Consider the following 27,183-nt stretch of genomic DNA (forward strand, 5'->3'; position numbering starts at 1 on the left):
AATTAATTTGATAATTAATTTTATTTGCATTATTGCTGTTTATATTTTATTATTTCTCTTGTTGTTTTATTGCTTTTGTTGATTGTACGGTGTCCTTGAGTTTCTAGAAAAACGCCTTTAAATAAAATGTATTATTATTATTATTATTTCATTCTGAAACGCTGCTGCTCCGTCTCAATGTGGATGAGGGAAAAACGGAGACATCTGAAAACGGATCTAATTAGGGCTTTTCCTCAATATTAAGTAGCCTAAAACACAGTTCAGTCTCGCATCCTCTCCCTGTAAGTTCAGATTTCGCAAGTTTGATATGGAAAACAGACCCTCGAGGACATGTCCGGTAAATCTTCTAAGGGAACAGTGTACTTTATAACCTTATTCACATCATCCTGGCTATGTTGTTTCACTTTCTCAACAATAAAATGAAAACATGATTTAAGGAACTGCTATTTTCAATTTGATATTAACAACTTAACAGACAGCAGAAATGCTGAGGCGTCGTGCTGCATCTTCACTGTATGCATATTTATAATAAAACAGAGCCCATATAACATCACTGCCTTCTTTCATTTTCATTGAAAATACGAAACGTATCCTCTGCTTTGCTGAATGTCGGTTTTAATAATCAATAATAGCCATTATGAAAGTATAACGCACAATAAGTTTATACATTAAAGGAAATAAAGGCAAGCGATCAGTCAATATACAGCATGTACGTGGTTCTAATAATTATTAGCTTATCTTTGCGCTCAGCCAAAACACGTTACCTGTGAACAAGTAATCGATTCAAAAGACCAAAGTTGGGGAATATGTCGTTAGATATAGACAACAAGATTAATTAAATATCACGTTTAGCAAAAATAGTGAGATTAGATCCAGCGGCAGATGCTTGATGAGCAGTCCGACCAGCACAGCTCTCATCTGGGTAGATCTGCTGCAGCGCTTGCCAGAGAGTGTGTGTGTGTGTGGTCACGTGTTGTGTGTTTTCAGCATTTTGGTGTGGACAGAGAGCAGTTTAGAAAAGCTGGGTAAAACGCGAGTTTGGACGCGGATCGTTTTCATTCTAAAACGCAGTTTTTAAACTAAAACGCACTAGTGTAAACGGGGTTCTATTTATCGTTTAGAGGCCTTTGAAACAGCACCTACTGACTGAATGTTTTTCAAACATGTTACAATTTTAAAGATGGTCAGTCAAGGAGAAGGAGAGTAACACTACTTAAACACATAAGCAAACACACAATATCAACAAGTGAGGGACAAAATACCAAGACTAACTAAATGCAATAAAGTTAGTTTATTTACAAAGGTAGTGATAATAATAAGTGCAAAAATATGTATATGACAAGAACAATAAATATTTACAAGAATATATTGAAAATTACAGACAACAAATGGGACACAAAATGTTTGACCAGATAGATGGGAGAGTTGGAGAGATGAGATGCGGGCTGCGTCCAAACAATAGAAATAAATAAAGCAAATCAATCTATTGGCCCAACCTCTACCCTAACTATCCAAAAGAAAACTATATCAGTTATTGAAAAGAAAAGCTTAACTTCTATTACGCACTACCTAACCTAATATAGTATAAGAGAAAAAACAAAAGTACAGCAGGTGGAGCACGCCTCTTACCAAAAGTGATATTTAAAGCCTATGTGTGCATAATGTATGTCGCTCGACATTCTTACCTGTCCCACTCTCCAACCTCAGATGCGCGTAACACTGATGGTAGACAAATGGAGAATAGACAAATAACAGCGGATATATACAGTACCAGTCTGTAACACACTGAAAGCGGATTACAACATCTCTCACACACACAGCACAACACAGAAATTCAAGTGTCCCGGGCCTCGCCAGTAGCGTCCTGTCACCACTTTAATTCCACGGTGGCAGCGGCTGGATTGGAGACCGTGTGGTCAGAGGGGACATGGCAAACTGCTGGACAGCGGTAGCCAATCTGAGCCACTATATGGATGGAAGCGAGAGAAGAGAGAGAGAGAAACTAGCGAAAGAAAAAAATAATAATATTCACACAACACAGGAATGTAACAAGACAATTCTCAAAATCTATTGCAAGTTGCATTGTAAGTATGTGGGTGCATAAATTATGATATGATCAAAATGCACTTGCAAATCCCGCATTATATCATTTGCATTTCCGCTTTCACGGATGCACAGTGACTGCCACATTGCAAATGAAAAATCAAAGATCATTTGCAAATGCATTTCTCTTGTGTTACAAGCTATGAGCCTGACATTTAAATTGCAGTATTAACCCTTCTGTTTTCATCCATTCTGGGGTGCTGTTGAGGCTTAATTTGCCCACAAGTGTCTCTTTGTTTCATCAAATAGAATGATATTTGGTGACAAATCCTATTTTGACACATATTTTGGAAAAATGCTTTGAATTTTTTTCCCATATGAATGGCATGAATAAAAACAGCATTTACCAATATTTTATTACAGTATATTACAGGAGTTTTCAGATATTTGCAGGTAACAGACTCCCAAATATGATCATTTTCACGGACTTGGATCCTAAAATCTTAAAAGCATCTGTTTTGGTTGATCCATCCATCTATCCAAACAAACCAACAAACCATTCATCCATCTATCCATCCATTCATCCATCCATCCATCAACACATTTTGTCATTCATTTAAATCTAAATTGTTTAATTTTTTTATCTTCTTATAAATTGTTATTAATTTGAATATAATTTTTTATTATTTATCTTGTATTATTAAAGAAACTATTAAAGAAATGAAAGAAAAAGTCAAATCAACTTTTCACTAAAACTTTTTCGCACAGAGCTGTGCATTTCAGAGGAAATATCAATATCTTCTTGGGATCTTTAACATAAAATACTTGAAAGTCCACATGAACTGGAAATCGATTTCAGTTTGTTGATGTTTACTTTCAATAGAAACTAAATATTAAACAGGTGCTTTTATTTTGTGCATTGTTTCCTCATAGTAAACTAAGGGTATTAATATGCAGTTGCTATGGAAGCCCTCAGGTTGATGTCAGCAGAAGGATGACCGCTTCAAATGTGGAAGCAAACGGTCAGATTTTAATTGTAGATGACCAAAACCTTTTTTTCCGTGGATTAATTTACACTGATTAATTGTTCACTTTAAGAATAACAATGTGGGCTAGAAAAATAAATGTTGTAAATTTTGATTTCGCACAGACTTTAAACTAGTAAATGAGGTCATCTGGGTCATTCCCACAATGCCTCAGTAAGACTACAGTTCACAGTCAGATTGCAGTGTTCTGTTGGCAGGAATAGGGGATGTCGTGTGGTGATTTCTCTGAGTGCCTCATATGATTGATTGATTGGTGTTGTTGTCCTCTGTTTAGGACGTGGAGGACGGATCTGGCGAAAGGTGTGTGTGTGCTGGTGTCGGTGTCCATCGAGCATGAGGAAAGCCCTCATCTGGCTGGAGTGAGAGCAGTGCTGATGGAGTCTCAGTATCTGCTGGAGCCCTGCGGATCGGGAAAATCCAGACTCACTCACATCTGCAGAGCTGACCTCAAGTATGTTATTAAAGACAAACACTACTAGACACACACTTGAGTATTAGTTGATTAGAATATATCTTTTGGAAAAAATAAATAAATAAAATAAAACTATATATATATATATATATATATATATATATATATATATATATATATATATATATATATATATATATATATATATATATATATATATATATATATATATATATATATATTTATGTATGCATATATATATATATATATATATATATGCATACATAAATAAATATATATATATATATATATATATATATATATATACTTGAGATGCCTATATAGAACATGAAAAAACACGTTTAAAGAATTTAAGTAAAATACTTTTATTTAAACCTTATACATTTAATTAGCATATATATATAGTTTGGGGTGAGAGTAATTGTTAAATGTTTTAAAATCAGCTTCTCCTGCTCACCAAGGCTCCATTTATTTCATCACAAATACAGTACAAATTGTAAAATTGTGAAATGTTTTTGCACTAAAAAATAACTGTTCAAATGTAATTTATACTTAATTTAATAATTTATTTCAGTGATTTTAAAGATTAATTTTTAGCTTCTCTTCAATCACATGATCCTTCAGAAATCACTCTTATATTAATTATTATTATTATTATTATTAATAATAATAATAATAATATTATTATTATTATTATTATTATTATTAGTGGTAATTGTAATAAAAGCAATAATGTTAATATTGCTTTTTAAAACGTGATTTTAAAACGTAAATAAATATTTAACAATTTAACTTTTTTTTTTTTTTACGTTTAATAAAGGTCGCCTTGATGAACACAATTTTCTTAAAAAAAAAAAAAAAAACTGACACCAAACTTTTGACCAGTAGTGTATACACACACAAACACGCACGCACACACAAACACACACACACACTGTAAAACATGCAGGGTTCTACACGATTCATTCATGTTGTCCTAACACAATTTCAAAAGTTAACTTAACACTTTTAACAAATTTCTGTGAATTGAACATAAAATTAAGTTGTCCCAATGAAATTTCATCAGCTCATTCAAAATAAGTAGTTTAAACAAGCAATTTATTTTGTTTATTTATACTCCAATTACTGTTTAACAAAGAGAAGATTTTTCAACACATTTCTAAACATAACAGTTTTAATAACTCATTTCTAATAACTGAGTTATTTTATCTTTGTCATGATGACAGTATATAATATTTGACTAGATATTTTTCAAAACACTTCTATACAGCTTAAAGTGACATTTAAAGGCTTAACTAGGTTAATTAGGTTAACTAGACAGGATAGTGTATTTAGGCAAGTTATTGTATAACGATGGTTTGTTCTGTAGACTATCGAATAAAAATATACCTTAAATAATTTTGACCTTAAAATGGGTTTAAAAAATGCAAAACTGCTTTTATTTCAGCCAAAATAAAACAACTGGAAGAAAAAATACTATCAGACATTCTGTGAAAATTTCTTTGCTCTGTTAAACATCATTTGGGGAATATTTAAAAAAGAAAAAAATTAAAAGGGGGCCAAATAATTCTGACTTCAACTGTATAAATAAATAAATATATCTTATATATTAAATAATATAAATTTATTGTTTAATAATCAATACAATATTAATATTTATATCAATATTTAAATACCAATAAACTACTTTTGTCACATGGTCTTTAAATTTTTTTTTTAATTATTATTTATAGTCAAATGTTATATTTGAATCGTTTTTCTGTAGATTTCATTTGAGTGTTTTAGTTGAACAGTTTTTATTATTTTTTAATTGTATATTTTTTTATTTTACATTTTATTATTTGTTTAGTTTTTTGTCATTTTTATTTATTTATTTAATTGTATTTTATATGGGTTAAAAATAAGAAATATTTTCTTGGCAAAAATAATACAAGTTTGTTTTCATTGATCTGTTTTTTTTTCTTAGTTTCATGTTTTGATTCCAAACAATACCTTTTTAGATAATAGATAATAATAGATTATTATTCCTCAATTTCATTACAAATTCCTTTTTTGTTGCAAGCAATGAATGCATGCAAGCAATGAATGCAACTTTTTAATCACCCCAAAAAATTACCTGAATGTTGTATTGATGAGTCTATTTGCTTGACGAAGACGGTGCTGACTCACACATGAGTTATAGTTTATTAGGATATATCTGATATATATGATGCCTATGTAGAAATATTAAAAAATACTTTCAAAGCATTTAAATAAAATATCTATTAAATAATATAAACATATTATTAATATTATTCTATTTTCATTCATTTTTTTAATAAAAAATACAATATTTTTTTATCAACATATAAGTACCATAAAACATGAATGTTTTTTGTTATTTGTTGCACTTAAATTGTTCAATTTATTATCACAATATTAAAGTTTTAATTAGTATGATTTTGCAGCCTTATAAAGTTTTTACTTAAAGATTTTATTTTTATTTTTTTTACATTTTATGAATTGTTTGCTTTTTGTCATTTTTATGTATTTATATTTTAGTTTTAGGGGTTAAAAAGGAGAAATATTTTCTTTTAGTTTTATTTGTGTTATTATTATTATTATTATTTTTGTTTTACTTTTTTTTGTTGTTTCTTGCTTTTGTTGTTCACTGATTTTTAGATAATTATTTTTCAATTTCATTATTTTAATGAGGCAACTCTTTATTATCAAAAAAATTAATAAAATGAAAAAATGACCTGAATTCTGTATCGATGAGTGCATTTAATTGTGGTTTCAGAGGAAAGTCTCCAGAGTGGTACAACAAAACTTTCGGCCACGTCTGTGCAAGCGAAGCCATCCGCATCCGTAACTCTTTTCAGACTCTGGATCCTGAGGGCCCCGAGACCAAAATCTGAGCTGCGGGAACTGGGATGTAGTTCAACATCAGGGCAGGTGGTCACCAAAAAATGAACTTTGGAGTAAAAAAACAGATAAAATGAACGTTTTTTTTTGTGTGTGTGTGCGTTTTTAGCCCCTAGACAACAACAAACTGCCATGTCATATTAGTTTCATGAACTGTGGATCATTTCAGAGTGTTTTACCCCTTATAGGGCATTTGATTGAGTCGGTTTATTTCCTATAAATGTATGCAGCTGTTCAAAACTGCCACTTTGAGATGGCATTTGTTGCTTGTTTTTTGGGGCATGTGATGAGACGTACAGGGGGAAAGATAAGTACTGAACACGTCATGTTTTTTTTCCTGGGAATAATATATTAAAAGGAGCTGTTGACATGGAATTAAACCAGATTTTGGTAAAAACCCTAACAATACAAACATAAAAATATGACAAATCTGAAAATTTTGTTATGTTTAATGTTTAATAACAATGAAATGACACAAGGAGAAAGTGCTGAACTACTGAAATGTATTTAATACTCTATATAAAAGGCTTTTTTGGTGATGGCCTCTCATATGGAAAATAAAGTCACATGATTTGTGTTCAGGTGTGAGTTTTACACAGACTTTAACAGAGTGTGAAAATCTTGACGGTTCTGTGGGTCTCGTCTATCAAATCTGACCTTTATTTTGTAATCTCTACTGGATTCAGATCAGGTGATTGGCTGGGCCATTCTACAGCTTGATTTTCTTTCTCTGAAAGCATTTGAGAGTTTCCTTGGCTGTGTTTTGGATCATTGTCTTGCTGAAATGTCCAGTCTGTTTTCATCTTCATTACCCTTATAATGCAGATGTTGCAGCTAATATTAATTTACAATGACGAAAGGCAGAGCGTTGCTGAAGAACTACTGAGAGATTTCAGCTGCTGTCTGGGTGTTTACTGCCTTTCTACACCTTCCTTTCTACATGCGTTCAATACTCTTTCCCTGTGTCATTTCATTTTATTACACACAACTTAATTTGTAAACTAATTAGATTTGTTTTCCTTGCATATATACATTTCTTTGGTTGCTACCAAAAAATAATTGGTAAATTTCAAGTAAACAGCACCTTTAGAAATATGAGAAAAATGGTGATGTGTTCAATACTTAATTTCCCCGCTGTAACTAAAAGATGGACAGAGAAAGTGAAAGAGACAGACTCCGATAAAGCCATGCCTGTTAAAAAAAAGCCGTAACGCTACTTCCTGTTGTCAATGTTTAGCGCAGTTTTAACTAGCTTCGCTTACAGCAAACAGATGTGAATGACGAGCAACCTCACACTAATCCAAACACAGCAGGTCTGGTTTACTTTTACCGAGCACTTCAAGCTAAAGTACTGCATTCTGCAAACAAATGTAGGTACGTTACTGTGTCTAAACATTATTTAAATCTCTGTATTTAGGTGTTATTCCTCATTTGAACAACACTAGTGTTACAGTGGCTGTTGTTTTAAATTAGGGTTGTACCCTGTTGTTGTATTGATGTGAAGTAGTTACTGAAAAGCCCATAGTATTTTTAATGTTTATCATTGTTCTCTTGATTTCTTCATCCCAGGAAAGCAATAATGTATTATCATTATTATAAATGCACCGGTTATTGTTCTCTTCCAACAATGCAAAATTATTAGATTGAAAATCAAAAGTGTAAATTATATAATGCCAATGATTGTTGCAGATATGTATTATTATTAATATTATTTTTGTCATTGTTATATGTTGCTGTGTCACTCTACAATGTCTAGGACATGAATTCATTTCACTGCTTCTGAGAAGCATGTCTATTGTATTCACAAAGCTGTACATTTGTGTGTTTGTGTGTAAATGTAGATAAATTCCAGGTTGTATATTTTGTACATAAATCAGGCTTACTGGCAGGTTAATCTGCTTTTATGCTATGTTTTTCTCCTCATCATATCAATATTTTGCTTGAAATATCATCACAGGCCAGTTTGATGGTCTGGCTTGTTCAGTGCTGTTTTGATGGGAACAGTGTGTTTGAGTTTTGACTTAAGCTCAGAGGCAGGGGGAAAGCGATGTTGTGTCTGTTTTTCAACAGTAAACAGGGTGAATGAAGTTCCAATCTTTTGGAAATGTGGAAAATAAAACCTCGGTGAGATAACTGTTGTCAATTGTTGTGTATGTTTGGCTTTGAATGTGACATTTTTATTCACAGAATTTATTCCTCAATTTTCTTCAAGGATTCGCTCATGAGGGATATTTTGGTTTTTGCAGCACAGTGAAAGGCACAGTCTGTAATTTTCAACAGCAGTGGTGGTCTTCGTTACGTCCTGTGACTCCTGCAGAGATTGTATTCATGGATGAGCTAAGGTATTCTAGAGTTATTATCATTGAAGGATGAAGTAAAGCTGAAAGCCATTGAGCGATGTAACATGAAATCAGCAGAGCTTTTATTATGCCATGGTCGACCACTGGATCCATTCGTGATCACATGGAGAAGAAGCAGGGGCAGATTTAACCAATAGGCAAGGTAAGCGGCCGCTTAGGGCCCCAGGGGCCTCAATAAATATCTGGAAGATAAATAAACTCCTATATAACATCATTTTCTATCATATTTTGTATAGTGAGAGTCAAACAAATACACTTTTACGTCAATAAATATTTTATAATATACAATAAAACATATTATTAGTGTAATTATTAATTATTAAACGTAGAAAAGAAGATTGAGTGACATAAAAAACTAGTTTTTCTCAGTTTTTCTCACAACACTAGTGCATTTCTGCACAACAGTTAATGCATTTCTCAAAATAATTAGTACAAACTGCAAAACCTAGCTGATAACCTGCAAAAGCGCGTTACATTTTCAAAATGGACAGCTCATTCCTAAAAAGCAAGTATTGATGTCAATCAAAGTGTCAGTGTCATCAAAATGAAAAGTCCTGACACCATTGTTCATGAACAAGATAGTCAAATGGCTTAGTCATGATTTCATTATGACAGTTTACTCTGTACATTTTTTCAATCCAAAAAAAGTCAGATTTTGGTGACACGTCCTGAAAATGCTCAAAACAGCACTGTATACTATTTGCACAGCCAGTTGAAAACTACAGTAAAGTTAGACATCACTGCGTTTAGTGAGGTATCTGAGTACAAGACACTGAATATGTATGTTTCACATTTTTACTGCATTTGCTCTTTGCAGTTCTAATTTATTCCCAGCATTGTGCAAAAGAATAAACACACCCTTATTTACAACAAACATAAACTCCCTTTGGGTAGAGCTGTGCACAACTGTAAACAATATTGCAGAACATATTGGAACTAAACTTACAACATTCATAGGTCTGTAAATCATTCATGTAATTGTTTAATTTTTAAGATATTTTCAGGAAAATAAAGATTAAATTTTTTTATGAAATTTGCTAGACAGATTTTGACAACTAGTTTATCATTTTTGTATGTAATGACTCAAGTAATGAAATGAGCTCTATTAGTTTTGTATAAAATGACTATTCAGCATTTACAAGTTTAGTTAATTTTGACTGACATGGCACAAGCAAATGATAATGTTATAAATAGCAGAGAGTTGTATGAAAGCTATTGATGCATGTCCAAAAGCATTTGCAATGTGTTGGAAGGAATGAGAAACTGCTACTATAAAGTGCACAGATGACTAATTGTTTTGAGAAATGCATTAACTGTTGTGCAAATGTAAATGGTGTTGTAAGAAATGCACCTAAGCCACTGAGAAAAACTGTAAATAAAAGTAGAAAGAGTGCATTTCATGACTTAGGTCCCATGGCTGGAGGCTTTGGAATTACAAAATCTCAACTTTTCTCAACAGTTTCAATAAACCATAAATACACTGTTTATATAGGCCTAGTTAAATCATGTTAACCGGTTTTGGGTCACTAACCATCATTTAATCACAATATTAAACAATCTATATGCCAAATAAATAAATCAAGACTTACAACTATAATAATTTTATTAAAAGTAATATTAATAATAATAATAATATAATAACAAAGAACAGTTGAACATTTAGGCTATTCGCAAATAATTGCAAGAAATAATTAAGCCAAAGTCCCTTTAAAGTATTATATCGTCTTTAATTAAACTTACAAATGTGTCGTCGATTACGAAAGACATTTTTTGGCATGTGCATCTTGTAAAACGCCGTCGCTACAGGTAAACATTATTTAATTGCTACACATTATTTGTACACAAAACTGGAATCAAACCAAATTCAGAAACAAACACATTTTTTAATTTTACCCAAAAACGAACAGCTAGAAACCACAAAAAAAAGAAGAAGATTCACACAGGCTAACATTGTGAAGAAGAGAAAGTGTCCGCTTCTGACCAGCAGATGGCAGTGTATAGCAACAGCACTGGGTGTGTGGCGTCGTGTGAAGGAGTGCAGGTGCGTTTACTATTAACAAACAAACTTACTAATTTAGAGGTCACGGAACTATTTATTTGCTTCTGAACGGCATGGCTAGTAATAAGCAGTGGTTTTGTTTTCTCCTGTGTCTGCAGAACCTGAGAAAGAGTCTCCAGAGAACTATTGATCCACACTATTTGAATAAGGCGTCTTTATACACAGAGGACACTCGCTGCGGCCCATACATCATCATTAGGGAGCAAGAAAGCAGTGGCATGTCTTTATCCCAAAGAAGGTCAGATTTCATAAGCATATTATCAACTACAAGCCGTCCCTTTTGATTCATTCTGAAGGCTTGTTCTCAGATGTTGCGGTTTATTATATTATAAAAAGGTTTTGTCCTTTTTTTGAAGATATGTGTACTTATCTACTACATGAATGAACGTTTTTAGATGCTAACTTGACATAAGTAGGCTACTTTGTGTTGTTTTAAAGGAACATTATCCTCAAAAGAATTCCTCACAGTTCACTCACTAAAGTGGTTCAAAAACATGAATTTCCTTCATGATTTGAACACATAACCAGAGTACTGATAAATCATACTCAACCATTACTTGCCAAAAAATGTAGTGCAAGTAGAGTAAAAGTATCTGCTGTAAATATTTAAGTAGCTCTTTTAAAAGTACTCTACAGTAGTGAGTATTACACTAAAAAGCTGGTGCATTTACATTTTCTGGATGTGTGTAAACGTAACATTCTGTAGTGCATTTAGTTATTGCCCAGCAGGCCCACAATGTCATATGACATTTATATTAGGTTATATTTAGGTTGTGATGTCAGGTGACTAAAATTCAATGTCTAGACAGCGTCTAAGGATGACGTTATTTTGACGACCATTAATGACAACAAATGATGTTGATAATTGGTTGATTTTCGGTTGAGTTGGAAAGTGACCAAAATCTAACGTCGAGCCAACATATTAAACCAATGCCATATTGACATCAAATACTTACATTTATTCATCAGGTATGGCGACCAAAGTCCAACATTTAATAGACATTATAGTGGTACGTTAAGCTGTAACAGCATTATAGGTTGATCTTTGGTTGATTTTATGTTGGACACTGACGTCGGCCTGATGTTGGGTTGTGACATCAACCCGATTTTAATTTCCAAACAAAATGCAACGCCCCATGACGTTGGGGTACAATGTCAACCTGACGTCATGTTGACCTCCTGTGCCTGGGTGTTGAAGGCCATTTCGGTCATCATACAATAAACATCCGTTCTTCTCTCATCAGAGAAAAGGAACGGCATCAAACTGCCCCGTAGCGTTAGTTTTAAAGTTGAAATGCAGCCATACAAAGCTCTAGCCACATAATTTGTGATCTCCAGAAATTTATGAAGGGCTACGTTTTCAGAATGAGCCTGTTGAAAAAACATGCGTAGTTGTGCGTAGTTTAGTTCTTTTTTTGAAAGGATCATTGTAGAGGCACACCTTTCGTGCACATCCTTATGTACCACACTTTGCAGCTTCTATTCCAACAACCAGTATTTGAAAAGACTGAATCTTCTTTAAAAAGGGTTTACTGAAGAAATTCAAACAAAAATACAGAGTTACCGTACGTTTACATCGAAAGCGGTTAGATCGTCAAAGTAGCCGGAAGTCATTCATTTTCAATGAGAGCCAGCGGCGAGGAGCAGCGCGGTGCGTCTTCGCCAGTGTGGGCATCGAGAAGAGTTGAAATCAAGTCAACTTTATGGTAATGAGCTATGGCGCGGTTCGCGGCAAGCAATCAGAATTGAAGTCCACCGCTTAATAGGAGTTTAGAGAACACAGACCTTTGAACTTTGGTTCCAACCACAGTTGTTTCCAAGGGTTTGATGATTGCGGTTGCCGGATTTTCAATTATTTACAGTGTTTTCTTACAGGAACATGCATTAAATAAGTTACTGGTGAGTTACTGATGTGCATTAATGTTATATATATTTATCTTTAAAAAGCGGGAATCTCACTCGACGTGACTTTACAAAACATTATAGCTGCTTCAGGATATTTCAGACATATGGACACATATTGGATAAACTTGACCTTCCATTGTTAAATGAATTTGATAAGAAGTGCGCAACATTTTCACGCTAGAAACAAGTTTTATGCAGGAATGATATGCCGCAACAGCTCCTTTTAATACAAAATCAATGTAGCGAGTTTTGACGCTCCCGCCGGAGCTGAAGGCAGACAGCATTGTTGTCTGGGCGGCCAGAGCAACCTTGGACGCTCTCGCCGCTTTCGGTGTGAACGCACACTTGAATCAGCTTGGTCAAAAAACTGTGTTGCTTCCAACATCAATAACTGCAATCTGCCTCAAACATATGAACTAATGACCTCATGATGTATTACTGTCGGAAGCCAAAATACCAAAGTAAAAGTTTTTCAATTGTATCAATTATTAAATTATGAATTATAGATAATACAATCACTATGAATTCTTATTATATTTAAATATCAATTTTTACTATGTTTGAACCTTTTTAACTAAATTATTATCACAAATGAATTCTGCATAACTCTTACAATCATGTCAAAGCTGGAGTAATGATGCTAAAAAATCAGGTTTAAATCACATGAATACATTTCTTTATATATATATATATATATATATATATATATATATATATATATATATATATATATATATATATATATATATATATATATATATATATATATAATAATAAAATTGAAAAAGAGTTGCTTTAAATGTCAGTACCATTTCCTAAAATGACTATATTTTTAATCAATTACGCACAAAGTCTTAGCATTAGACACCTCTTTCAATATAAAATGTACATCTTGCCACAAGTTCTTATTAAAAATGTTTAATTTAACTAGATTGTAATTTTCACACACATCTCACTTGTCATCATTAATTTGTATAATATCACACATAAATCATCCATCCTCCAGCCGGCTCTCCAGAGGCTTGCATTAGCATCAGCCATTGAAAAACCCACATTAATCGACCACTGCTCTGCTGGCATGACACAGCGGGTGCAGTGGACGAAAAAAAACAAAAAAAACACAGACAAGCAGACTGAATGTTGACCGTATCATCATTTCTAACACCTTCATGTCGTCCAGACTTGTTTTCTCGGTTGACATCTGACTAAATCTTTCACTCCATTCCAGATTCAGTGCAGACCTACAAAGCCTGCCAGACTGAATTCCAAAGGTGATTGGCCTCAAAACATAAGAGCTAAAGAAAAATCACTTTCTATAGCTCTGACAAACCCAAGCGCAGCAATAAGGTCATTAATAAATAAAAGATCACATACATGAATCATTGATGTTTGTGTCTGAGACAGAAAAAGAGACTTTGTGTGTTTTTGGGCTCGGGAGAGGATGAGGTCTGGTCTGGTCTTTCAGCAAAAACCAAACCTGCTTGAAACATTTCATAAAGCACACCTTTAGCTTGAATCAGACAGATTGATTCTCGTGGGAACAATTCAGGCCAGCAATTAGCAATGCGGAGCTGCAACCTTCAGCTAATTACTCTCCACCTTTCCCTTCTTCTGAAAGCTCATGTTTATTTTCAGCCTTTTAGAGTGTCTGGATATGACCATAATGTCTGTGTACATGCAGAGAATCAAAGATGCATACATAGAAGAAGAAAAAAAAACACTACACGAGTTGCGTATAGTCCCACAGAGACAGACAGACGAAAAAGAGAGAAATACAGTTGCCTTGGCTACCATTTTGTTCATGTCACTGACTTCCTCACTATCTGCTGGCCCTTTTAGCACTCTCCTCTATCGCCTTTTCTTCTTTTCTTTTGTTTCTTCTTCCATTTCCCACACAATACATGAGCGATCTGGATGACAGGATTCAAGGGAAGCTCAGTGTCCATTTTTTTTTCTTCAGCAGTCGGATAAAACCCACTGAATCTTTTTTATTCTTTATCATGGTGGTGCATTGTTTCCTTTTCCAGTCTGAACCCCACAACTTCTCTTGTTATATTGTTTTTCTTGTTTGCAGTGGTTTGTTGTTTTGTCAGTCTCATAGAATATGCTTTATTTTACTGGTGCTCACTTTAATAAAAAGATGATTTAATCTGTTTTGCTTTTCATAACCAATAAGATTTCAAGCAAGTCACTATCAAAGCTTTTATGCGAACAAAAACCATCCACTTATGGTGTGAATTATAATATTAGAGACGTTGATTTGAATCAAATAAGTGTATGAAAATGCCCTGGTATATCTGGCTTGGTCATGCTCTTCTGTGGCAATGGTGCACTGTTAAAAAAAGTCATAAAAAACGAAGACACAATTGGGTCCATCAGCTTTTGGAAGCTGTTTGGACTGAATTGTATGTAGGTATAGTGCAGGGGTGGCCAACCCTGTTCCTGGAGAGCCACCTTCCTGCAGATTTCAGTTGCTACCCATATCAAACACACCTGCCTGTAATTATCACGTGGTGTTCAGGTCCTAATTAATTGGTTCAGGTGTGTTTGATATGGGTAGCAACTGAAATCTGCAGGAAGGTGGCTCTCCAGGAACAGGGTTGGCCACCCCTGGTATAGTGTGTCCACAGTCATCCTGGAGTTATATAACACAGCAAGTCACTTTTTTTTAATTTCCTGCTATTAAAATAGGATCCAAATCCCACTGATTTTGATTCCCACAATAATGTGATATTGCAGTGCAGTTTTCCCTGTCCACTGATTTGATTGATAGGCACATATTAACATGTCTTCGTATTAGGGCTGGCAGCTAGCTTTCTGCAACTCTCACGTGGTCGTCCCCTGAAGCTAAGCAGGGCTGTACCTGGATGGGAGAGTTAGGTTGCTAGCTGAAGTGGTGTTAGTGAGACCAACAGGGGGTGCTCAACTTGTGGTCTGTGTGGGTCCTAACGCCCCAGTATATTGATGATGACTGTCAGTGAGTGCCATCTTTTGGATGAGACGTTGAACCAAGGTCCTGACTCTCTGTGGTCATTAAAAATTCCATGATATCCTTCGAAAAGAGTAGGCATCGTGGCCAAATTTGCCCACTGGCCTCTGTCCATCCTGGCATCCTAACCCTTCCCATATCATAATTGGATTCATTACTTTGTCTCCTGTGGGCGACGCAGTGGTGCAGTAGGTAGTGCTGTCACCTCACAGCAAAAAGGTCGCTGGTTTGAGCCTTGGCAGGGTCAGTTGGCTTTTCTGTGTGGAGTTTGCATGTTCTCTGTGTTTGTGTGGGTTTCCCCCACAGTCCAAAAACATGCGGTTCAGATGAATTGGGTAAGTTAAATTGTTCGTAGTGCATGAGTGTGTATGGAGGTTTCCCACAGATGGTTTGCAGCTGGAAGGGCATCCACTGCGTAAAACATGTGCTGGATAAGTTGGCGGTTCATTCTGTTGTGGCGAACCCAGATTAATAAAGGGACTAAGCCGAAAAGAAAATGAATGAATGACTCTGTCTCCTCTCCACCAATCAGCTGGTGTGTGGTGTGAGGTCTGGCGCACAATGGCTGCTGTGTCATCATCCAGGCGGATGCTGCACACTGGTTGTGGATGAGGCGATTCCCCCCCCCCAGCCCCCCTCCCCCCCAAGAATTATGTCAAGAACTTTGAATGTCCACAAAAGTGCTATATAAATGTAAATTACTTTTTTATAAATGTGTAAAATCATGTCCACGTGACAGGATTTGCAAAGAAACTTGGATCAAAAGCTCTGTTCCACCTCTGTGATCAGCTGCACATCAGGAATGAGTTTTACAAGTTTAAAACGTTTTTAAAACGGTGCATTTTGTAAAAAAGAAATGACAGTAAAATCACTATGTAATTCATAACCACTGGAATCACCACAGCCACATAGTGTCAGCACACCTAAAAACGATTACGCTTCAATCACACAACAGAAGGCTCAATTTGTGGACATTAAATCATGTTTATTTATACAGTAGCATAACGGATCTCCATATAGCAGTGTATATTAGCTTGTATCCTGTCTCATTTACCATAGGTAAATGTGCAAAACAGTGCAAAGTGAAACGTGTGTGTACTGCAAACTTTTTAGGGCATTTAGGTGTGACTTATCTTTGCAGAAAGGCTTAAAAAAAACATCACACCAAATACATCAAATAATCATTGGTAAAGTTCTTGGTTCAGTTTTACAATGGTATTTTTGACTTATAAACTGTATCTATGCTTCCTTCATTCCCATTTGCATTTAAAGGCACATGCTACAAAAACAGCTACAATTTCCTCTGACCCCAAAACTGACTTTTTCAGCAGTTGTTATATAGGGCTGTGTGATTAATCTAAGTGAAATTGTAAACCCCACTGAGCAAAGTCATGATTGCCATGCACATCTTGTCAAGGCAAGCACAATGTGATCTTTTTTTTTTCCGAAGGCCAGAGGGCATGTCAAATACCTCTACAAACTGGATCTTTGCTTCATTTGTGTGTGTCACTTTTTATTTAAAGTGACCCATGAGAAGCAGACATGCATGTTGGAATAGTGGGCGAGGAGAACCAGCTCATTTTCATTTAAAGGCACAGTTTACAAAAACAACTACAATTTCCTCTGACCCCAAAATGTATTTTTTCAGCATCTAAATGAAATTGTAAGCACTACTGAGCAAATTTAATATTGCCATGCACATCTTCAGAAAAGCACAATGTGATCAGCAATAAGTCCTTTCCAAAGGCCAGAGAGCACTCTTATGGAAACTCCAATAGCCCAAAAAACATGAAGAAACAAACCATCAACTTTGGCACTTGTGTGTGACTCAGCGTTGCAGAAAGACTTGAATAAACTCCACAACAAATACATTAAATAATCATTGTGAAACTTCCTGGTTTAGCCTTACAGTGGTGTTATTCACACATAAACTGGATCTCTGCTTCATTCGTGTCTGTCTCTGTGCTTTTTACCTGAATTATCTTGTAAAAGCAGCAAAATTGAAGCCCTTTAAGATGCAGCACTGTAGACCAATGAGATTCACCTGTAGGCAGGGCTATTCCAGCCAAATAAACCCAACCACGGCCTAATGTGGTCTGCAGTTATGTCTGCTGAACATGGTTCTGATGTGTTGATTTGACTGAATTCAGAATTCATCTCATCTGCTGCCCTATGACTCACTGTCCTCTCTCCTTTTTCTCCATCTGATGGCTAATCTTCAATAGACAATACACACACACACTCTCTCTCTCTCTCTCTCTGCTCGTGTGCGTATGTGTGAACACACTTTTCTCTCTTCGATAAAAACAGTCACGCTGTCTCTCACACTGTGGCTGTACGCTGTCAGTGACGCAAGACGAATATTAAATCATTTTCTAGGAAATGTAAAGCTATTTGCTGATTGTAATACAAGCTTTAGCGCTGACCTGTACCGCTATAGGCTGTCTCCAAATCATTTTAAGAAGCTTTACAACATATTCAGTACCCATTATATTTGGGCGGTGACAGATCTTAAATCAGAATTCTTATTCAGTGTGACCCTATGCTTTCAATTTCAGAATAATACAACACGCATTATCGGAAATGGCCGTGTTATTCTAGGAACGGTCCATCCATTTTAAGTACATCACAAAAGCATCTTTCATCTTGTGCCGGTTTCTCTGATTACTGGCTTTCAGTCTGGATCACACACACACACGCACACACACACACACACACACACACACACACAGACACATACATACATACTGGGAATCACATCCACTCTGCTGTGTGACCAATTACTTCGACCTCTCATCAGCACAAACCTTCCCCACCGTCAGTCAGACAGGTTTCATCTGTGAGCTGCTGTCAGAGCAGGTACTTTAGTTTACAGAGATGTGTGTGCGCACATGCGTTCTGTGCGTATGCATGCCACATTCACCGGCTTTACAATCTCTATTATGTGAGGAAAGATGCAGCTGTCATGACTGCTCAGAGAAGATGCGCTTGTTATTGCCATCATAAAAATTATGTTGACATGGGCAATGATGGGATTCAAAGGGTCTTGAATGACTCCCAATATACATGTGATGTGGCGTTTAACATGGTACTTTACTTTTAGTACATTTTTGTTTTTCAGTCAGTTTGAGACCATTGTTGGGTCTTATTATTCAATGACATACATCAAAATATATTGGAACTGATCTCCTCATGTCAATTCAAACCTGTATGACCAACTAACTGACTGAGTTTGGGGGAGAAACTGATTTATTTTTACTATATATTGCGGCTGTTTTGTATATTTAAAAAAAATGAAGACTAAGGCTTCATAGGCTTTCTCAAGCCAGGTGCTGCATTAGACCAGGGGCTCATCTCCTGTTTCCAAAACGCATCACAAACTGCTTGAACTGCTTGAAACTGTTCTACTATGATAATTGGTAATGAAAATAAATGATGTTCAATAAGATGTACTTGTGTTTACTAACTGTTTATTCAGTTAAACATGAATTTAAACTGTTTTGTAGGCCTGCATGAGCTCCAAACAGCGATTATTTTTTTATTTTTTGATCACCTTAATCCGACTAAAGTCATAACTGAACTAAACAGAAATGCAATTAAAACATGTGTGCTAAAACATGTGTTTAACACAGCGCATGCCCTTCTAGCTGCAACCCAGTACTGGTAAACATCCATACACACTCATTCACACACATACACTACAGCCAATTCAGTTTATTCAATTCACCTATAGTGCATGTCAATGGTCATTGGGGGAAACCCGGAGGAAACCCACGCAAACACGGTGAGAACATGCAAACTCCACAGAAATGCCAGCTGACCCATTGGGGAATCGAACCAGCGACCTTCTTGCTGTGAGGCAACAGTGATAACCACTGAGCCACCGTGCCGCCCTCATTTTAAGTTATAATTATAAAATGATTTTAATGTCTTAATAAAATATTCAGTTCAGGGTTATTATACAAAAAATTGTTCATAAAAGGTATAAACAATGCCTTAGTAACATATTAATTTAAGGATATAATATGTAAGGAATAAAGTACATCCTGCAGGTTGTTGTTGCAAAATAAAGCCAGACAGGATAAGACTAAAGGTTTTTTTTTTTTTTTTCTGATTAACTGTCAGCTGGGTATACATTTTTCTGTATTATTACAAGGCTACTAGCAGCCAAACTAAATTGTCAAATAATTATTATTAATAACAATATAGTCAAAATGATGAGCTTAGCTCTAATAATTAATAATTAGATGTAAAAATGTAATAAAGTTGTGCTGTGTAAACAAAAAACTTGTAGAAAAGATATTAGTAGCTTAATTGGTTGTTTCAGGGAATAACATGCTTTATAATGTTGTGATTGACCAAGCAGAATCAAGTATTTGGTGTAATAAAACTAGAAAATAATTATCATTTCATAAAGTATTACATATGGTTTTATATAGTGTGTGTGTGTGTGTGTGTGTGTGTGTGTGTGTGTGTGTGTGTGTGTGTGTGTGTGTGTGTGTGTGTGTGTGTGTGTGTGTGTGTGCGCGCCAAAATTCTTGCCAAAGTGTGTGTGTGTGTGTGTTGCAGTCCATCACTTTAATCTAACATGCCCATTCATTCCTCCTGCAGAGTTCAGCATCTCACACACAAGGACAGGGTGAAAAGGCGAAGTGACAGCGCTCCGTCCTCTCCCACTCTCGACTCTTTCTTGCATTGTCATTCGTCCTTTTCTCCGCCCATGTCTGAATCTCTCTCTTTTATTGTTCTCCATGATAGATCTCGTCGGTCACTGTGTATTTTCTCACTTTTGATTTGGTTTTCAGAGCTGATGTGTTATTTTATGCTGACAGACGCTTTCTTAAAGCTTCTTTATCAACTGCTAGAAACCTGCAAATGATATTCTTGCCGTAATGTTGCATACAAAACAAATATATGACGAACGTCTGTGTCTGCGCAAGGCAATTCACTTCCTTTTCACATACCAAATGAAGTCGTACAACAGCAGCTGGGACCCTGCTGCTCAAACAGTGTTTAAAACACACACACACACACACACACACACACACACACACACACACACACACACACACACACAGTGCTGTGCCCACTGGGACTTTGCTGACCCATGATAACCAACAGATGTTCATGATACCAAAATAAATATGATTGATAGATAAAACAAGCAATAAATAAAAAAATAATAATAAAATGTTGCCAGTTGTTTTGTAACAAACATATAAACACACGCATAAAATGATTATCTCCTCATATTAAATGTTAAAATTACTTCATTAAGAGTTCTGATTTGAATCTTCATTAAGAATTTGCTCTCGAGATGCTTTTTAACATTTGCTCAGTGGTTTATTGTTGAGATTTGCTCATGCAGAGTTTTAATTTTCCGGAGATAAATTTTGCCAGGTTAGAAGCCCTTGATGCTAATATTTCTTGTTTTACTGCCTCTGGGCAAAAGCATGTTACAGTATACTGGTATAAGAGAGGGCAAATTAAAAACAAGCAGCAAAAAGACACCCTGATGATTAATTCTACTAAATTACACCACAAATATGGCATCAGTGTCTTCGCATTTCCATATGCAAGGAAAACATTATCATGGAGACCGAAGATGGGGATGTTTGATTATAGGGCTGGTTAGAAACCACATAGCAATATCTGGTTTTGCCTGGGCATGGACAACTTCGGAAATATACAAAATAAGCTCAAAATAATTGCTGGAATACTTGTTTGGAATACTTGTTTGGATCAACAAGACTTTTTTTTACCCCACTTGTAAATCTTAAATGCACATTTCAAGCAAAAAATTTAAATTATGATATGATTTATGGGTGGCATGGTGGCTGAGTGGTTAGCACTGTTGCCTCTCAGCAAGAAAGTCACCAGTTCAAGTGTTGGCTGGGTCATTTCTGTGTGGAGTTTGCCTGTGCTCCCAATGTTCGTGTCAATTTCCTTTGGGTACTCCGGTCCAAAGACACATGCTTTATGTGAATTGATGAATGTATGAGTGAGTGAGTGAGGGAGGGAGGGAGGGAGGGAGGGAGGATGTTTCCTAGCACTGGCTAAAGAGCATCTGCTGTGTAAAACATACGCTAAAATATTTAACTGGTTCATTCCAATGTGGCAACCTCTACAATAGAGACTAAGGCCCCGTTTACACTGTCAGGTCTTCTGTCAGATGCCCAATTCTGATTTGTTGCTTATATCAGATTTTTTTTGCCTGTCCGTTTACATGTTCTTTTAATTATGACCCATATCCAATTCATGTTTTTACACTTGCCATACAATTTTTGACGTCGCGCATGCGTAAAGACTGGTTCGAGAATCTGCGCCATACTAGCCACCATGGAAAAAAACTGTCTTGCTTTTAGCTCTGCGAAATATGCAGAATTCACCCAACTTCAAAATGATGCGGAGGTGGAAGAGAAGGGAAAGGGCCATCATCACAGCTTGCACCTATGGTTTATATATGGTGTCCTCCACCATTCAGAGAAATTTGTGGATACCAGAAAGATCTCAGGTCTGGTGGGAGCAAATTGTTGCGACTGACCACTTTCCTCCTCCATGTTTCCTCTGTTGCTGTTGTTTACCGTGTCGGCGTCTCCACACGCATTCTTCCTTCTACATCATTAAGCCACGGAGAAGGACCACATTGTCGCAAGTTTAATGACGTACAGAACAGAATGCCTGTTCATGAGTCGCATTGTCACATATCTGTTTTATATCTGATTTATTTCCACATTTGAAGGAGGCCTGAAACCGATCTCTGAATATCCCAATGGATGCATTTTTTTCATGTGTACGCGGTGATAGAACAGATCCGATCTTCGTCACGTGAGAAAAAAAATCGAATTTGGATCACATTTAACTGGCAGTGTAAACAAGGCATTAGCCTAAGGAAAATGAATGAATGATATGATTTACTCATATTGTATCATCAAATAAAAAAAAGAGTTCTCAGAAGTGTGTGAAAACTTCACATTCTTTTGGTTTCTTCTTGGAGTTCTTCACAAAAAAATATGTCTACAGGCTTTTTTAAATTAAGTTACAACCCTTAACATATTGTCAAGAAAACCATAATATATGACAATTCTTTCGTGTAACCCCTTACTAATTACATACATGCTAAAAAGTGCTTGAGAGAGGATGTGTTGTATCTGTTGTTTTCTTAAGGCAGCTACCTCAATATACTTCCACATTGTTAAACCCAACAGTCAAGTTTATCAAATGAAATGAGTGTAGTTTACTCAAAATTTACTGAAAGTTAATCCTACTCATTTGAAAAAAGTTTTAAACTCAGTGTTGAAGGTAATGAGTTAATTAAATACCTCGTTACTTTAACTTAAATGGAGTAAGTTCACAGTACTCATAGATTTTTTCATTTAACTCAAGTGGTTTGTTGCAATCGGCTTCCTCAAATGATTTGAGTTGTCTTTACTTATTGGGTTTTACTGTACTCTGTTTGAGTTCTCTTCTTTATTGGGTTTTACTGTGCTCAAATTGCTTCTTTTAATCAAATAGATTTAGTTCACAGTACTCATTAGGATTAGTTTTTGAACTGGTTTGTTGCAAATGGTTTCCTCAAATGGTTTGAGCTACACTAACTTTTTGGTGTTTTACATTGCAAAATCAAAAATTAACAGATTTGAAGCTATTTGAAATAGGTTAATATTTTTTTTATATAAATTTTTTACATTTATTAAACACAAAAGGTGTATTTGCAAGTGTCTGAATGGTATCCCCAATACTAGCCTGAATTTTACTCTGTATCAGATCGTAAAGGAAATCTATGGTATTGAACATCACTAGGGGTGACACAGTCGTGCAGTAGGTAGTGCTGTCGCCTCACAGCAGAAGGTCGCTGGGTTGGTGGTTCGAACCTTGGTTCAGTTGGCGTTTCTGTGTGGAGTTTGCATGTTCTCCTTGCGTTCCCGTGGGTTTCCTCCGGGTGCTCCGGTTTTCCCCCACAGTCCAAAAACGTGGTACAGGTGAATTGGGTAGGCTAAATTGTTGGTAGAGTATGAGTGTGTGTGTGAATGTGTGTTTGTGGATGTTTCCCAGAGATGGGTTGCGGCTGGAAGGGCATCCGCTGCATAAAAACTTGCTGGATAAGTTAGCGGTTCATTCCACTGTGGCGACCCCGGATTTATAAAGGGACTAAGCCGACAAGAAAATGAATGAATGAACATCACTACCCATCAGGCCCACAACGCCATAAGACGTTAATATTAGGTTAGATTTAAGTCGTGATGTCAGGTGACTAAAATTCAATGTCTAGCCAGTGTCTAAGGACAACGTTGTTTTGATGCCCAATAATAATGTTAAATGATGTTGATATTTGGTTGATTTTAGGTTGTGTTGGAAAGTGAACAACATCGAGACAACATCTTAAACCAATGTCATATTGATGCCAAATATTGATATTTATTCGTCAGGTATGGCAACCAAAATCCAACGTCTGATAGACATTATAGTGGTAACATCCACACAACGTCAAGATGTAACATCATTAGATGTTGATTTTAGGTTGGATGTTGCACATTGCGTTCTGACGTCAACCCGATTTCCAAACAAAATGCAACGTCCCCATGACTTTGGGATACAACGTCAATCTAACGTCATGTTGAAGTCCGGTGCCTGCTGGGTAATTTCTTTTCTCTTGTGATTTTGAAGTGCTTCTTTTATCCTAATTTAGGCATCTTTTAAATTAATAACTGTATGTAAGAATAAATGTTTCTATCGAGCATCATCAGCACAGGCCAGATTTCTGAATGATCATGTGACACTTAAATACTGGAGTAGTTCATAAAACTTTCTGGCTTGTTGAAATGGTGCAAAAGTGTTTGGCAGGAAGAAGTGTAAAATTGTGAATGTGTAAGTCATGAACTTGTGTTTTCCCCCGTTGTTGTGCTCTGAGTCCAGTTGAGAACCGACGTGTCTGTCAAACCCACGCACTCTGCAGGAGCAGGGAGATGTGGGCGAGTGCTGAACGGTGCCGCTATTTTAAACGTGAACGCTCCCTCCTCCTTTCTGAACTGCTCTTTCATCCCTGATATGGACATAAAGGGGCTTTTCCTCTCCGGTGACAGAAGATGCGAAGCAGAACAGTGCTGTGTTTATGACATTCCCTCCGCCATTCAACTGTGTTTGTACTCCAAGTTTCAAACTGTTCCTAAACAGGAAAGCAGTTCTTCTGCACTTTTGAGAGTTTTAAAGGGATACATTCTGGCATTTACTTGCTCTAAACTGATGTGACTTTTTTGTTGCCCGTTGAATAATTTAGGCAGCATTTCAGAAGTTAAAGATTTTGAATGTTTTAATCCTTTCAGCTGACATTATAAATCTCTCTTTTGTTTTTACGTCCTCTTTTCAATCCCTTTGATCTGTTATGGTATAAAACAGCCACTATTATCAATCCAGTCAATTCCTGATGGATAAAGTCAGTCCTTTTGTTCACATTTCACTAACGGCTTGGTTCCACTGAGTGGTACAGTACAGTACGGTACGGGTCACCTTTATCAGGCATGTGTTTCCATTGCCAAAAGGGTACCAATGGTGGGCCAATGTATGACCCAAAGTTTCAGTCGATGTCATTCTCACTTGAGAAAATGTAAAAGTAAAGCCGTACAGGTCGTTCACATCATCTGAGAAGCACTTCTCACAAAACAGATGCTTTATACACATAAATACTTGTATAAATGTTTAAATGTTCATTACTAACCTTTCTATGAACATATTTTAATTATAACTGCAGATTAATGATGTGAAATAGCCTACTGTAACGTCTGCAGTTATATAAAATAAATAAATCCAACATATATGAACATACAAACCCTTACAGTGTACGATTTGTTACCAATTCAGAACAACTACACACAGCATACATTTAGTCTTAATTTTGCTTTGAAAACACGCAACATATTGCCCATAGTCAGTGCAAACCTCTCATCTGTATCTTTATTCTTTAACAGCTCATGTAAACTCTTGTTAGTAATTAATTCTGTCATTCTGAGCACTTCACGCACATGTTATTTTCATCAGCTCAGGTTTGTTATTTCAAATATAGATGCGCCGCGAGCTCTCTGGAGAAAGTGAAACTGCGCGTGCTTTTAGATGGCCTCATAAACAGGACATGGCAGATTTTGTTCTTTTTGGCTTTGTGGCTGTTTATCAAGACGACGACAAGGTTTGTTTGATCTTATGCTCGAGCATGGTTTGTTATTACATCTATTTAGAATTACGATGTAATGTCTCGGCTGTGTATTTAAAAATGCCGGTTCCTTTGTTTTCATTCTTCTGGTTTGTGCATGTGCTACTGACGTTTCTCTGCAAACCAATAGCGTTCAGCTGCATGTTTAGCTCCACTTTTTGGTACAAAAAAACTTGGTACATTTTCGAAAGGGTACCAAAAAAGTGGTACAATTGGGTTTGCTTTTTGGTACCTTTTGACAGTGGAAACGGCCATAAAAGTGAACCGAACTGTACCATAATGTAACACTCAGTGGCAACAGACCAATAGAAAGCTTCAGATTGGGAAATGGGTTGAAAACAGAGCTTTATAACTTTTGCTTAAAAGATACATGTTAGATGAGGACAGACATACCAATCTCCCAGCAATTTAGTGGCTAATTTTGTATTATTTTTTACAATCTTATTTGTAGGTTTTTGCTCTTATTGGGACCCCCCAATTAGGGGTAGGGTTTGGGGTGTTTTTAAAAATTGTATATTTTATCCACATGAATAATTTCTGATAATACGTTAAGTTTCTTCGTGAGATCAGGCTGGATGTTCTTGGATAGTCTAGAAAACCAGTTTGTTTATAAGAGAGACTAGATAGATTAGTTGCTCTTTTAATGCTAATGTATGAACAGCTTGGAACAAAATGTAAAAATGGAGCCTTTCCCAGACTTCCTCTAGATGCTGTCTGTAACTGTGGACTTATTTTTATAGGAAAATGCTCATGACAACCTTTCGTCCAACAAAAAAGCAATGCTTATAATGCTTAAAATAATACCTAAAGAGCTATTATATACTCGTGTCGTACAAAGAGAGGGAATTTTTCCTACTTAGACACTTGTCTAAAGTCTCAAATATACTTTATAATATTAGTTAGGTCATTATAATGAGCTCGTCTTTAGGCAATACCGGAAAATTGCAGAGCTTGTACAAACATATCTACATCACAGTAATCAGATGCTTCTTTAAGTTCTCATGCTTCTTTTTGTTCATTCATTTTCCTTCGGCCGCGGCGTAGTCCATGATGAGTTCCGTCACATGAGTGACTCTGACCAACAGGAGTACAGAATCTCTTCATACAAAGTTTTATATGGCAAGATGAAAGAGAGAGGACTGCTTACATGAATTTGAAAAAGGTTTGTGTAGTCATGGCAAGAGTTTGTTTGTATGGCATGTCATCATGGATCTACTATGACAGAATAAATAGATAAATG

The 27,183-nt window shown here is 35.9% G+C and overlaps 2 protein-coding genes across 17 annotated transcripts in view; both read left to right on the forward strand.

Moving 5' to 3' along the window:
- stard13a (StAR related lipid transfer domain containing 13a) overlaps positions 1 to 8,569 on the forward strand; it is a 229,806-nt gene extending 221,237 nt beyond the window's left edge. For all 11 annotated transcript variants that reach the window (XM_073915023.1, XM_073915024.1, XM_073915028.1 and 8 more), the window contains 2 exons: positions 3,364 to 3,540; positions 6,302 to 8,569. In XM_073915023.1, coding sequence (XP_073771124.1) covers positions 3,364 to 3,540; positions 6,302 to 6,419 — 295 coding nt within the window. In that variant the 3' untranslated portion in view covers positions 6,420 to 8,569. The remainder of the gene's footprint in view (positions 1 to 3,363; positions 3,541 to 6,301) is intronic.
- Positions 8,570 to 10,768: 2,199 nt separating this feature from the next.
- Positions 10,769 to 27,183, forward strand: part of nbeaa (neurobeachin a) — a 340,332-nt gene continuing 323,917 nt past the window's right edge. For all 6 annotated transcript variants that reach the window (XM_073913943.1, XM_073913947.1, XM_073913944.1 and 3 more), the window contains exons 1-2: positions 10,769 to 10,827; positions 10,944 to 11,083. The gene's annotated coding sequence lies outside the window, so the exon portion shown is untranslated. The remainder of the gene's footprint in view (positions 10,828 to 10,943; positions 11,084 to 27,183) is intronic.

The sequence above is a fragment of the Danio rerio genome, chromosome 10 (assembly GCF_049306965.1).
Source record: "Danio rerio strain Tuebingen ecotype United States chromosome 10, GRCz12tu, whole genome shotgun sequence".
Classification (NCBI taxonomy): Eukaryota; Metazoa; Chordata; class Actinopteri; order Cypriniformes; family Danionidae; genus Danio; species Danio rerio.